The sequence below is a fragment of the Pogona vitticeps genome, chromosome 1 (genome assembly GCF_051106095.1).
Source record: "Pogona vitticeps strain Pit_001003342236 chromosome 1, PviZW2.1, whole genome shotgun sequence".
Taxonomy (NCBI): Eukaryota; Metazoa; Chordata; class Lepidosauria; order Squamata; family Agamidae; genus Pogona; species Pogona vitticeps.
The window spans coordinates 44249052-44264062 of record NC_135783.1 but is presented as its reverse complement, the minus strand read 5'-3'; the positions used below and the strand labels follow the sequence as shown (position 1 = coordinate 44264062).

At 38.2% G+C, this 15011-nt stretch overlaps 2 protein-coding genes across 3 annotated transcripts in view; both read right to left on the bottom strand.

Annotated features, from left to right (window-relative positions):
- The window catches only part of KIF6 (kinesin family member 6), a 235694-nt gene extending 221189 nt beyond the window's left edge, over positions 1 to 14505 (bottom strand). For both annotated transcript variants that reach the window (XM_072991469.2, XM_078383032.1), the window contains exons 1-3: positions 13140 to 14505; positions 11504 to 11613; positions 7660 to 7734 (exon numbers count right to left, since the gene is read on the bottom strand). In XM_072991469.2, the coding sequence (XP_072847570.2) occupies positions 7660 to 7734; positions 11504 to 11613; positions 13140 to 13205 (251 nt within the window). In that variant the 5' untranslated portion in view covers positions 13206 to 14505. The remainder of the gene's footprint in view (positions 1 to 7659; positions 7735 to 11503; positions 11614 to 13139) is intronic.
- The window catches only part of LOC144586395 (uncharacterized), a 593808-nt gene that overhangs the window by 496128 nt on the left and 82669 nt on the right, over positions 1 to 15011 (bottom strand). The window lies entirely within an intron of this gene.

Below are 15011 nucleotides of genomic sequence, written 5' to 3'. Positions count from 1 at the left end.
TGCAATAGCCTATTTTACATGTAACACTAATGCTCTAGAATGGAGGAAAGCAGCAATTATAGAGTGTGCCTTCTATCCATTTCCTTCAGCTCATCTTTTCATATAGCTAGGATGAAAGGACGCCTGCAATGTCTGAACTGCGCTACCTATCAGGACTGAAAGCTATAATTTCATCTTGATTTAGAGATAACGACTCTACATAGCATTCAAGTTCACACATCATACCCTGTTTCCCCGAAAATAAGACCTAACCTGAAAATTAGCCCTAGGATGATTTTTCAGGATGCTCGTAATATAAGCTCTACTCCAAAAATAAACCCCTTAATTGAAACCCTGCCCTTCACAATTGTGCCACAACCAGAAGATGATGGCATGACTGTATTTAAATAAATGTAGATTGTTATACATGAGAAAAATAAGACATCCTCTGAAAATAAGCCCTAATGCAATTTTGGAGGAAAAAGTAATATAAGACCCTGTCTGATTTTCGGGGGAACTCAGCACAAAAACATATCTGCTGAATAAGCATATCTCTTCTCAAGCACAGCACTATAAAAGGTGGAAAAAATGGGAGCTGTTTTAACAGGTTTCTGCTTCAAGAGACCATAGCTTATTGGAATGGTAGTGTTGTTTTTTAACTGGGTTACAATAAAAAATACTGGTCAGCATCCCACTGGTGTTTATGTAAAGGTTACACAAGTCATGGCAACAAAGTAGCAGGGCACATCTTCATTGCACAATTGGGTATGTACGCAAACATGCAACCAAGAAGCACCATAGCATGTTGTTAATTAACTACAATTAGTCATATCAAGTTTCACAAACCTTACACCAATAGAATTCTTAGCATTAGAAGATGTTGTTGTTTTTAGAAGTGTAGTCATGGGCCAGGTCCAACACAACGTGCTTTTATGCAGACTCTAGCAACACTGCCACATTTTATCCATAATCAAGTTTATATATGATTTTATTCATTTTTTAAATCCTCACATTTTATAACTATAAGGAGGATTTATTTGAGATCTAGACATGTCAGGAGAGGTGGAATTTACATGACAAAATGCCATCATGATCCTTGACTTTTTTTATTACAGAATATATCAGCTTCTAAAAACAGACCTGACTATCATTGGTTAGCTCATACAACTCCAGCAAGAGAGTGGAAGACCAAGAACTTTCTCCCTTTACTACTGAAATAAGATGAATGTTGCAAAGCCTGAGAAAACTGAGAAAACTTCTAGCTGTGAAAAGCAGTATTTCAACTGAAGCTAAGGAGTCCGTGTGATTCAGGGCAGTAAGAAGATTGGAAAACCAATATAAGGGGCTCTAGTGTAAATACATGCTCAAATATGGGATTTGTCCCACTCATAAAATGAATTCCAAGTGTTTTTACTGACCACATGACAACTATTGCTGATTCAAATTCATTCATCCCTTTCTGCTCCCAAAGCCACTTTTTTCTCCTCTGTTGCTAGAGGGCTTCTAGTTTTTCAGGTTGGAACAAACTGAATTGGGCTTTTTCACCAATCTATCACAACGTTACTTGTGACATAGTCTTGCAAAGACAGGGCATGCCTATAGGCAGTACTTCAGTGATATAGGCAGTGGGGCATTATGTTCAGTCTCAGGGGTGGGGGAGACATGCAAAAGTGAAGTATTGTGATTTTAATGTTGGGGATTAGTTGGTAGTCCTGAATCCTGTCCGCATGTGGAAATGCCATTTTGTTAGGATGCAAACTCTTAGTGCAGTTAATTACTTAGTTACTTAAATAACAGGATTAGCAGAGGGGGGACCAGAGAAAGAAAGAAAAGAAGGGAGGGTTGAAGGCTGGAATCTAACTTCAATGACATCCAATATAAACAATAAACTCCTGAATCAATCCACAGCCCCTGTGTAAGCACTGATTACTATTTCAAATGTACTGTATTTTTCCGTATATAAGACGACCAATGCATAAGATGGCCCCCACTTTTCCAACCCCAAATAAGAAAATTTGATCGCTGCTTTCCCTGTCCCCTTTCCTAAGCCCTGCGAAAGCACGATCAAAGAGCTGCGGAAGTGGAGGGGGAAAGCAGCGACCTTAATAAGTGGAGGGGTAGGAAATGGAGGGGTAAAGCAGCGATGAAAGGGCTGCAGGATCAATGGGACTGCCGTCCTGCAGCCCTTTCATCTCTGCTTTATCCCTCATTCGAGGCTTAGGAAATAGAGAGGTAAAGCAGTGATGAAAGGGCTGAAGGATCGCAGCCCTTTAATCCTGCAGCCCTATCATTGCTGATTTACCCCTCCATTTCCTAAGCCCCATGGTGTGCATGCACACCCCACTTCGGATCCGCTTGCAGGCGAGGAGGAACAGCACCCGCTGCATCAGATCTGTGAAGCAGCAACAGCAACAGAAGCAAAAACTGAGGGGGTGGGTCCCGGCACGGAGGTGCCTCCAAACCCCACTGATGAGCACAGGGTAGGCAGTTTTGCTACCGTGCAGTTTTTTCCTCGGCTTACTTCCGTGTAAAAGACAACCCTCAAATTTTCCTCCAATGATTTTAGGAAAAAGTATAGTCTTTTACACAGAAAAATGCGGTAATACAGGGTGTGAACCAAACTGCAGCAAAGCCAACAGCTTTCCAGTGCAGTTACAGTCTAAGTCTCAATAAATTCAGTATACCTTCTCTACAACAAGGAATGGATGGGATTGAAGCAAACATTGGAACAAACAGAATAGTGCAACAAGGGAAAAAGCTCAAAGGAAGGCCAAAGTGGGAAAAGAAATGATCCAGCTCTTTATCCTGGCAGCAAGTCAATGGAAACATCTAATTAGCATAATATATGTCCTATTTTCTATCATTTTGACATTGTTCTGAATTTATTCTGCAGTAATATTCTATTTAGTTTCCAAGGGATCATATGACAAACAGATTCGGAATGCTATTAAAGAAATTCTGCTGTGTAACGTTCCTGGAAACTGGTGAGCAAAGCCTCTCCTTCACTCTCTGGTGTTCTTTTTTCTCCAAAAACATGTACAGTTCTGCTTCCAAAAAAATTGATCTGCCAAATTGTCATTGCATTCTTTATATGTTTTTTAAAGATAACAGAAACAATCTCATTATAAAGAATAACATGATACCAAAATAGTAACAATTAATCTAATTTTAACAAATGCTAAAGGAATGTTGGCATACTCAAATAGAGATTAGAGGCAGCCAAATCAGTATTTAGTGAGCAACACCAAAATCTGAATATATTGGCAATAAATACAAAATTTTCATAAGAAGTGTTTTTAACTATACTTACAAAGCAAAATTTAAATAATGAGGTATGTTGCAATAAAACTACAATTACCAGCAAGTCAAAACATCCTGAAGTTTTATAAATGAAAACAGAATAAACCCTGTTACTTAACTATTTGGAACAAGCACTGAAGCTCAAAAACAACCAGCAACATACTTTACAAGGAACATAAACATCACAAAAATGCCTTTTGCTGCCTGTTAATTAAACTGTCAATCAATAATCTTGTTGTTTCTTTGGGAAGTGTGTGAGGCCATATTTGGAAAAATACAGAAAAGCAAAACCTTTATGTTCCCAAATAAGGACACAAAGAACAGATTTTAAAAATCTAACAGTGTCAGTAAAAATTAAAGTAGATTCAGATGCAATTATCTCACAAGGCTTAATTTACTTAGCATTGGCTCAGTCAGTTCAGTATTTGGTCACAGAGCCAGAGTCTGGGAGTACGATTCCCCACTGTGTTTTAAGGGAGAAGTGCCAGCAACACTGGAGGCAAGCTGCACAGTCTCAAGGTACCAAAAGAAGGGAATGGTACACCACTTCTGAGTACTCCATACTAAGAAAATCATAGAAAAGGTTGCTATCAAAGTCAACTCCGAGGCATCGCATTACTAATTCTTATTACTGTACACAAATGTTGAAGATTCTCATGGAGCACAATGGAACTCTTTTTTCAGAGTATTCCTTTCACATGAATATCTCCCATATCTCCCTCTGGTCCTCCTTTTAACTTTATTTTGTTATTACTGCTTTACTTTAGTGCCAAAATGGCATTTGGGCAGAAAGAGATGAATGAATGAGGGATAATGTGAGCCCTGTATAACCTTTAGCTAGGCAGAAAATCACCATCCACATTCACATATGTATATATCTGTCCTTGAGGTCAGGGGCAATTTCCTGTTGCTTTTGTATAGGATAAGAATTGAAAATGTCAAAAGGTGCTGCTTATCATATGTAGTGGCTGAGGTTTGTTTGTTTATTTTTCAAACTTTAAAAAGCCTAATATGAACTCATAGTGTTTAAAGACTCCCTGCAGATTTCCAGTTCAACAACACCATGGAATTCTCATGGGACTATGTTGAGAATGTCCTATAGGCACTCCCAGGAGTGTTTTAAGGGCATGGTTTTAAAAAAAAACTTCAGAGTGCTATGAGCAGGATCATGTTTTAGTTTTTTAAAAGTATTTAAAACAATATGAGGAAAATTCCTAAACATTTGTTCAAGTCAGGCTAAACAGCAAGTAGCACACCTTCACAAGCCGGAAATTTTCACTGATGAGCATGGCAATCCCTGATGGTCTGCAGAATATTATGAGCACAATCTGCTTTCATCCTTATTCAGTTATTAATTTATAACATTTCTACCATATCTTTCTCCTTATGAAGGACCCAAGGTGGTTAACATCATTGAAAGATAATATTTAAAGCTAAAATGAATAAGTGTACAAATACTAAAAAGGAACTAGCAAATACCAGAGTAAAGGATGGTAAACAGAAGCAACATGAAAACACATTCAGGGCAGTAAGGAACAAGAATCCATTTAAGAAACACACTCGGGCAGCCAGTAATTAAGGTAATGCTTTCCTGAAGAGAAAGGCCTCTGTCTGCTTGCAGAAAGACAGCAAACATGGGGCCAGCCTGGCCTCCTGTGGGAGGGAGTTCCACAGTATGGAAGCAGCAACACAGAAGGCCCTCTCCTGTGTCCCCACCAAATGCACCTGTGAAAGTGGGACTGAAAGAAAGGTCTCTCCTGATTATTTTAACACCCAGGCAGGTTCATCATGGGAGACGTGGTCCTTGAGATCTCCTGGACTCAAAACATTGAGAACTCTTAAGACCAGTAGTTTGAATTATCCCTGGAAATGGACTGGCAGCTGGTGGAGCTGCTGTAATAGGAGGCTTTTGTGATCCCTGTGACCAGCTCCAGTTTGTAATCCAACTGATGTGTTTCAGACCCGCTGAAGTTTCTCTCATTCCAGAGGCAGCACTACACAGAGCACATATTTTATTTTTCGATGCTAACATATTTTAATATTTATAGTTAACATTCAAATAGTAAACCCATTTCATGGAGAGCTTTCTGTTCACATTCTGTTCCTCAGAACTCACTAACTGCTCAGACAGACAATGAAGTTATAAAACAGAATGAAACAAGTGGGCACAAGTTGCTAACAGCAGAATCGACTTGTGTAATGGTTAATTTAAAGTTGCAACTCTATAGACACCTCAGTCAGTCATTTTGCTTGGTACAAGAATGGATAACATATACCCCTCTCAGTCCTTGCTGTTGTTCCCACCACTTCCTCCATCACTTGCTCCCACTGCTGAGAAGATAGCTGGCAACAGTTTTAACCAAAAACTTGTTGTTGCTGCTGCTGCTGTTAACATGATAAAAATAACTTGGCCAGGATTAGGAAAGTATTAAGAAGTGTATTTTCTTGCTAGCACGCTATACTCTTGTATTGAGGGAAAAAATTAAACCAAAATGCCCCTTCAAAGCTATTAGCTCCCTAAGTTGTTTCTAAGATATTTAATCAGATTTGTATGTGATTTAATTGATTTAAACTTGGCATCTATAATTATTAAATCTGTGATTATTCCAATTTAATGAGCATATGGAAATAGAGATTATTCCATCCATATGAATTCAAGTTAGAAACTCAAAAAAAGAGGGCTATAGCCATTTCACACCATTTGGAAAGTCCAGCTTTCACACCATTTGGAAAGTCCAGCATGCAATTCTGAAATGAAGTTAATATTTGACAATGTCCCCCTACAATCATGTCATATTCTACTCTTTATTGGTTGGTGGGACTAGAAATAAGAAGGTAACTTGTCCAACAATAGCAAAATTAGCACTGGTATATATAGAAAAAAAAGATGGCAGAATCCTGAAACAAAGTGGGCTGCACCATTTCGAGACACAGGTGGGATGCTTGTTCACATTTTAAAAAAAAAGAAATCTGCAAAGTTTTGAAAAACAATAGCACAGTTAGGAAGAAATCTTCTAGCCCAGCCTATTCTTGCTATGTTACTTTTTTACTTTCAGAGAAACGCTCCCCCCAAGATACATTCAAAGATGGGGTTAACTCTCTAACATCAATTCTATTCTTTCTGAATTCTACTACCAATCTCCATTTATTCTGCCACAAATGTTATTCAAGCCATAATTGATAGGTGCTAATATACCCCACGTAACCCATGAAATCCAAGTCACAAAGATAGACAGGACACAATAACATAGAGCAAGTGTTACAAAACAACAAGGAACTGACCTGTGGAATCAGACCAAATTCCATCAAGTTCTGCATCTTGCCTCTGACTAGCCACAAAGTTTACAAGCAGAACCTGAAATTGATGGATGATCTATCCCTGTGCTAAAGATTTGGCACTCAGGGAAGATACTGAATATGGGAATTCCATTTCAGTGTAATACCTATCATTGTGTGATATATTTAATAATATATGCAATCAAGTCAATTCTGACTTACGGTGACCCTTTTCAGAGAGTACAGTACTCAGAGGTGGTTTACCATTCCCTTCTTCTGGGTGCATCCTGGGACTGTGCAGTTTGCCCAAGGCCACACACACCAGCTCTTCTGGAATGCATAGTGGGAAACTGAACTCTCAACTTTTGGCTCTGCAGCCAGATACTCACTTAGCTATCCAATCAGCTAAATATATAAACAAATAGAACATATCTGTAATTAAGATGCTTTCATCTAAAGAATCACAACATTCTACATATCTATCTTGAAAATTCTTATTTTCCACTTATCCAGTAACATTTAGATCAAAAAACCTACCTGTCTTAAACAGTGGTGCCTCGCATTACGATGTCAATTCGTTCTAGCGAAATCGCTTTAGTACGAAACATCGTAAAACGATTTTTAAAGGCCCATAGAAATGTATTAAAACCCGATTAATGCATTCCTATGGGCTTGAAACTCACCATCCAATGAAGATCCTCCATAGCATGGCCATTTTTGCTGCCCATGCAGCGAGGAATCTGTCCCAGAAAACAGCGGGCGGCCATTTTTTTTACCCGGCGGCCATTTTGAAACTGCCAATCAGCTGTACGAAAATCTTCGTTTTGCGATAGTCGGTTAGCGAAGCAGGTAACCGATCATCGCAAAGCGAAAAAACCCCATAGGAAACATCATTTTGTGATCGCTTTTGAGATCGCAAAAACTTCTTCGTTATGCGATTTCTTCGTTAAACGAAGTGCTCGTCTTGCAAGGCACCACTGTATAAAAAACATCCAAAGAATGTATCATCCACTTTTTAAAAACAGCAATACAGGAGATAATCATAAACTAATTTGATTGACAACTCTACCCTGTTGATCGATCATTTGAAAGACTTAGACTTACCATTCTGCAACTGGTTTGGCAATGGCTTCAAAAATTTCATCTTGTTTTGACTCCTGATCAAAAACTTTTTGAAATCTGCAAGGTATCAACAAATAGTTATACAGAATTTTTAAACACTACTTGATTATTTTTTCTCCCTCCCTTTTTCCTGTTTGTAACTAAGTCAATGTTTACATCACTGGACTTGCATAACCTAGCACAATGTTTTCCCTGTAGCCTTTACCACACTACACTGTTGTACTATTGAATCCACAAAAGACTAGAAACACTACTGCTTTGACAAAATCTGTACAATAAAATCCTCTGATAAAATGATACTGCTTAGAAGATGTAAACTGTATTTAAGTAGTGTCGTGGGGATCAGCGTTTCCAAATAGTCCCACACAGGAACTTGTATACGCAACCCTAGAAACAAACAGAACATATAAACAGTGCAGATTATTTTCAGGTTCTTTTCTAGAGCAGAAAGGAAATTATTAAAGTAGTTATTAGAAATTCTAGTATGTCAAAAGAATTTTGCCCAAATTCAATTGTCTGCATAATTTGGTAGCATGTTGAAATGCTATTACATTCTGTGTTTCAAAGTAATTACAGCTATAGCGGGATAAGGAAACTCCTGGTAGGAGACTACTGCTGCACAGAACATTGAACTGATTGAATATTTTTTAAAAAACTTCCTAACTTTAGAGCAGTAAGATAGTGGAACCAATTACCTCAAGAGGTAGTGAGTGCTCCAGGACTGGAGGCATTCAAGAAAAACTTAAGACAATCACCTGGCAGATATCCTGCACCGAGCAGGGGCCTTATAGGCCCCTTCCAGCTTCACTATTCTATGATTCTACAGTGGGGTCTCTACTTAAGAACTTAATCCGTATTGGAAGGTGGTTCTCAAGTTGAAAAGTTCTTATGTTGAATCTACATTTCCCATAGGAATGCATTGAAAACCATTTAATCCGTATCTGCTCTTTTCCATCCATAGAAACTACAGTGAAACCTCTACTTAAGAACTTAATCCATTTTGGAATGGTGTTCTTAAGTTGAAACGTTCTTAAGTTGAAGCAAAATTTCCCATAGGAATGGACTGAAAACCAATTAATCCGTTCTGGCTGTTTTTTTGTTATGTAGAGGTATGTTCATACATTGAAGCATTAGTTCCCATAGGAACTAATGCAAAGCTGGTTGATACGTACTCTACCACTAGGGGGAGAATTTTTTTTTTAACCTAAGATGACCTAAGGTTAAAAAAAGAGCAGGAAAGGTTTTTTTTTCCTGTTCTTATCTTGGATTTCTGTTCTCAAGTAGAAGCAAAATTTAGCAAATGGAGCTGTTCTGAAGTTGGATTGTTCTTAAGTAGAGACGTTCTTAAGTAGAGACCCCACTGTATGACTTTCCATTCTTTTTTTCCAGCCTGGGCTGTGTTGTTTTTGTTTTTTATTTTGCTAGCATTATGTATGTAGTGTGCTGTTTTGTATCAGTATTCTACAGTGCTGACACAGCAAACTTTTGACACAGCAGGCTTTTCATCAATGTTTAGTTTATTATGTCTCAAGTGATATGAGGTGGGTGGATGTCTAACCTTCTCTTGCCTCCCACTGGGGCTGTCTCTGGAAGCAATACATATTTTTATTCTAAGTTTTAAAATTATTTTGAAATAAGATTAAAGCTAAACAGCAAGGAAAATGGAGCGTCATACTTAACTCTTTATTCTTACTGATCCATTATAGTACGATGATTTTTTTAGTGGTCTATTGCCTTTTTTTGCATTTGTGTTTTATTTAGTAATGTTTTTGTCATCACACACTGGGTCCTTTATCTCAAAAAGCTATTGAACAAGTTTGTGTGGAATGAAAACAAGTTTGTCTAACAACAGAACAGGATGAAAGTGATAGGGTTTGATTTTTTATTAAACTGTTGAATTTGCTTTCCATTGCAAGTAATCTTACAAACAACAAAGAATTAATCATTTCAGTGCTAATCTTATTGTTGAAAATATCATAAAAGAAACTGCTGTAAAGAGATACAGAACAAAAAATATTGATTATTCTCAAAACTTTTATTTCACAATCCCTGCAGCAGCAAAAAGACACAACAAATAAGGAGGGAGAAGGAACAAAAGGTAAGAAAATAGGGTAGAGACACTGGAAAAGGAGAACAGGGGAGTGGAGTGTTATGAGAAAATGTAGCTGTTTTGAATCTCTGTATAAACAAGGGACACCATAAAGTCCTGGAATAAAATACCTTAGATGTGTGGATGTGCAAAGCAAATGGTACTGTTATGAACTATGAAGAACAAATACAGGGATTGCACAAGCTGTCACTTCTAATTGCCTGGCCTGGATAGACCCTTAGTTCCAAGGAAGGATGTATTGGATCTGGCTATAAATAAATCTTCTCTGAGTCTTTTCCCCCTCCATCAATGCTGCCTTATGAACAAAGGTACAAAATACTAACAGAGAAGCCCATGAAAGCAAAGACAACAGAATGAAAACTCTGAGTTTGAGATCTGAAGGAGTTACTTTGGCATATATTATTTTACTTTGAAAATCCATGTAGCTGAAGTTCCATAATGAAACTCTATGATAAATATTAACAAGCATAAAAGAATTATATATGCATATCTTTAAGCTGGTGAAATATTAAAGGACACTCAAGTATGGGACAAAGTTTGAAAATATAAAGCAACATTTAGAATATATTCAAAGGATGGGAAGAAGAATGATTTGAAGCCTGAAGAACACATTCTTTGCAGAAAGGTAGAAGCAGATGAGTGTATTTAACCTGGATAAGACTTTTTTTAAAAAAATTCTGGCTGTATAATATCCCTCACTGGCTGGATAGCTCAGTGGGATGGGCATCTGACTGTGGAGTCAGAGGCTGGGAGTCCATTTCCCCACTCTGCATCCCAGAAGAACCAGCCAATGTGGCCTTGGGCAAGCTGCACAGTCCCAGGGAATGGTACTTAGTATTTGCTACCTAGAAAACCCTGGAAACAAAAAGTCAGAATTGATGTGACATCACAGTATTATTATTGTTGTTGTTGTTGTTGTTGTTGTTGTTGTTGTTGTTGTTGTTGTAGTAGCAATCTCTACCTACAATAGCTGTCATGTACAGGGAATATAATCATATTTTTACATTGCTTCAGAGGACGGGGACTAAAATAGAACACTGAAATCATAAGATGGGCAATTTCAACTCAATGTTAATAAAAAACCTTGGAAAAATTACCTTTCTGGACTCCAGTCAGCATGCTGGCTTGGAGATTCCATAATCCTCAAAAGTAATTTTTCTATGCCAAAATTTCTTGCAGATAACAAGTTTTTTGACAGTGAGCTCACTGCCTAAAAAGGTGTTGCATTCTCCTTAGCTAGAGGCTTCTGATTTCTGGGATGTTAACAAATTTTCTTCATCAGTACAGAGTTGGAGAACATTACTATTATGGTCCCTTCCAACACAACACTATTGTTCTGTGATTTCAATCATGCAGCAATTTAACAGTGAGGCCTCTCTCACCATTTTGCAATTTGAACATTATCAAGATGGGAAAAGTGCCAGTATACATCAATTTCTTGCTGTAAAGAATATGTTTACAAACATCATCTTTACTGAACACACATTGTTTTATGATTTTATGCTTTTTCATAAGCAGGACTGGGTCATAACTAGAAAAGACAATGGTACTTTGAAGAGTGTATAAAATAACTTAAAATGCCATTGATATGGGAGGGGAAAAGCTACTGGAATATCCATGTGTTGACATGATGCATGATTATTAGATGTCTCTTTTTTTCCATTTGAAATGTTTAAACATAAAATTCCTAAAATAAACTAAGAAAAATTAACTTACTTGAATTTGTAGCTTTCTCTTTTATTATTGACAAACCCATCTGCCAAATCATGCGGCACAATAATTTCCAAATTGAATCCGGATGTCTCATCTTCATCTACTGAATAGATCTACAAATATATACACACAGTTTGGTCTCTAAAATGTATCACACCAGTAAAATTATTCCAACATATTTATTAGCAAATAAAGCATAAACTATAATCATGCTAAAAGAGTAGCAAAAAAGTTCCAACATAATAATTTTGATAATGAAAATATATAATTTACTGCATAATATTTTTATAAAATTATATCAAGAAGAAGTTACATCTGTATCAGTTTGGGAAAAATAAGCTGAAATTAGGAAAATCTCTGTTTGAAGAACATATATACATTTAGTTTTTATTTACAGTGCAATGGAAGAATCTGGGAATCCCCATAAGTTGATTAAAGCACACTCTGAACCATCTGTGCAACCTATGCATATCAACAATGGTAGGTACTTCCAAATAGTATAAACAAGATGCAGTCTTAACAGATCCATTAGTCCTCATAGTCAAAATACAGGACTTGGAAAAATCTCCCAGGAAAAGACGATGTGAATGACAGATTGATGTCATCAAGATGGATGCAACTATGTAGGTAGCTGCAAGGAGTTACCTTCTATGTCGTCTGCAATGCAACTGTTAAATACAATGTAAGCAAACATATGATCTGATTGTAACAATTTTCAAAATCATAGCTGCTTGTTTAGGTATCTAGATAGGGAGTTCAATTCCGCACTATCTCCTTGACAGGGGCTGGACCCTATGATCCACAGCTGTGCAGATCTAAGATTATTATTCTAAGCTGTTTTTTCAGAGAGAGAAACTTTTTTGTGACACATTAATAAACTTACTAGTCTTTGCTATATTGTTCACTACAATTTCCTTAGTTTGCTGTTCTTTTAAAAAAGCTACAGTACTTTAACACAGAAGATTATTTCATTCCCTCAGAACAAGTGACTGGGAAGAAGCATCCTATACTAATTTACATATATCTAACAATCATGACGATGAAAATGGGTTGTGCTATCCTCCTATAAAAGCTGACTTCCCTCTGAAAGCTTCTTCTAAGAAGAAAGAAGTTATTAGAGATGAGTTCTGCGATTAGTGCTTATCATCAGAATTTGGAGGTGTAGAACAAAAACCGGGCAAAAACATCAACTGGTTATTTCGAGCTAGGCTCTCCTGGATTACTACTCGCTTCTTCAGGCGCAGAATATTTAGCCACACATTTATATATACAGAATGCATGACTGTGAGTGCGGGAACGAAAATTTCAGGATAATTTCACCAATCACGCGAAAGCCACGACCCAGACCAATCCTGCCTCCCGGTGCCGTTTTCTATGTTCGTGAAGTACTGCACAACTTCACGCGTATCACAGTTCAGCCAACTCGCCCTGCTCTCCCCCACCCCACCCCACCCCACCGCCGCCAAAATTACGAAAAAGTTTTCCCAACGACACTCTCGTCAAACTCCGTCCTGCGGCTCACGGTTCCTTCTCTTGGTGACACAGCGCGTTGCTTATGGCTTCGGTCTTTCACCCTACTTTTTATTCTTCGCAACATTACTTTGCCTTACGTCGTGTTTTTTTTTCCTCCTGCACCTACCCCCGGCGGCTGTTTCCTGCCGAGGGGCTTTACCCTCGCATATATCTGGATCGTTTGCTTCACCATCACGCTGTACTATATTAGTTTCTCCCGGCGTGAGACCGCTGAGGGGGCGCTAGGCCCTTCATAGCAACGGTAACCAAGGGACACTACCCAGTGTGCTTTGCGCCACGGCGCCGGGCATTGGAAAGCCTCGACGGCGGAGCGGATGCGGAAGGTGAAGATGGGTTGTTATGGTGGCGGGTAGCGTGTTATTGTCGCTTAGACTGTGGTGCCTCTTTTCCTATTTGGTCTTCCTTTTTTTCCTGTTGCCTTCGACTTTTCTCAGCATTATTGTCTGTTCCAGAGAATCTTGCATTCTCATTAGGTGACTCAAGTCGGACAGCTGCACCCTTTCATCATTTTTGCCTCCAGAAATATTTCAGGCTTGATTTGATCTAGGACTCACTTGCCTTTCTGGTAGCCCAGAGTAACCCCAATATCTTCTCCAGCACCACACTTCAAATTAATCATTCCCCCCCCCCGTCAGCTTGCCTGACTGTCCAGCTTTCACACCCATACATGGTGATCAGGAATACAAGAGCGTGGATGGTCTTGGTCTCCAGTGACACATCCTTACTTACACTTTGTGACCTTTTCTACTTCCTTCATTGCTGCCCTTCCTAGTCTCACTCTTTTGAATTCTTGGCTGCAGTCTCCATTTGGACTGATGATTAAACCAAGGTATACAAATTTTCTAACTATTTTAATTTCTTCATTGCCACCATTGAAGTTGTGTAGTTATTCAGTCATCATGATTTTTGTCTTCTCTATGTTCAGGTGCAGTCCTTTGACACTTTCTTCTATGTCTTTCCCTAACAGTTGTTTCAAGTCATTGCTGCTTTCTGACAATAAGATGGTATCATCTGCATATCTTAAATTGCTTATGTTTCTTCCACCAATTTTCACTTCCTTCACTGGAATCTAGTCTAGCTTTCTTGTCTGACACCTTTCCTTATATAACACTATTATGTTTCTCCACATTTTATCCTAATGGTAGCTCCACGTTCTATCCTAATGGTAGCTTCTTGTCCACAATACAAGTTATACATCAGGACAATCAAGTGCTGAGGCACATCCATTTCTTTCAGAAAAATCCGTAGTTTGTCATGATCTACAGTCAACGGTTTTGCTGCAGTCTATAATGCATAGACTAATCTCCTGAACTTCTTTGGTGTGCTTCAGTAGCCAGCAGATGTTATTATTATTATTTATTCAAATTATATACTACCCATCTGTCTACTAAGATATTTGTATATGAGTATACAAACACAGTATGTATGACTATTCAGGATCAATTCCAGTTGTTTTTAATAGAACTTCTTCCCAGGTAAGTATGTAGAGCATTGCACCCTAAGACAACAGAATTTACAGCTTGCCAGAAAGAAGGCAGAATCTGAAATAATTTGGTTAATTATGTTTGTAAATCACTGTGTGTGTGTGTGTGTGTGTGTGAGAGAGAGAGAATGATTAACCGTATCCCACAAAAGGATCACAAAAAGCTGTAAATGAAGTGTTCTTTAGTACTTATTTTCTGTTTATATAAATTGCATATGCGAATACATAGATAGATGGTAGACATATTTAACTGATTTGTATGTTTGTGTATATCCTAGATCTAGCTGGAATTTTCAACATGTATACATTACTGAAACAGCAACATCTACGTTGGCTTGGGCATGTTGTGAGAATGGCTGATGGTCGGATTCCAAAAGATCTCCTGTATGGAGAATTAGTACAGGGAAATCGCCCCAGAGGGAGACCACAGCTGCGATACAAGGATATCTGCAAGCGGGATCTGAAGGCCTTAGGAGTGGACCTCAACAGACTGGA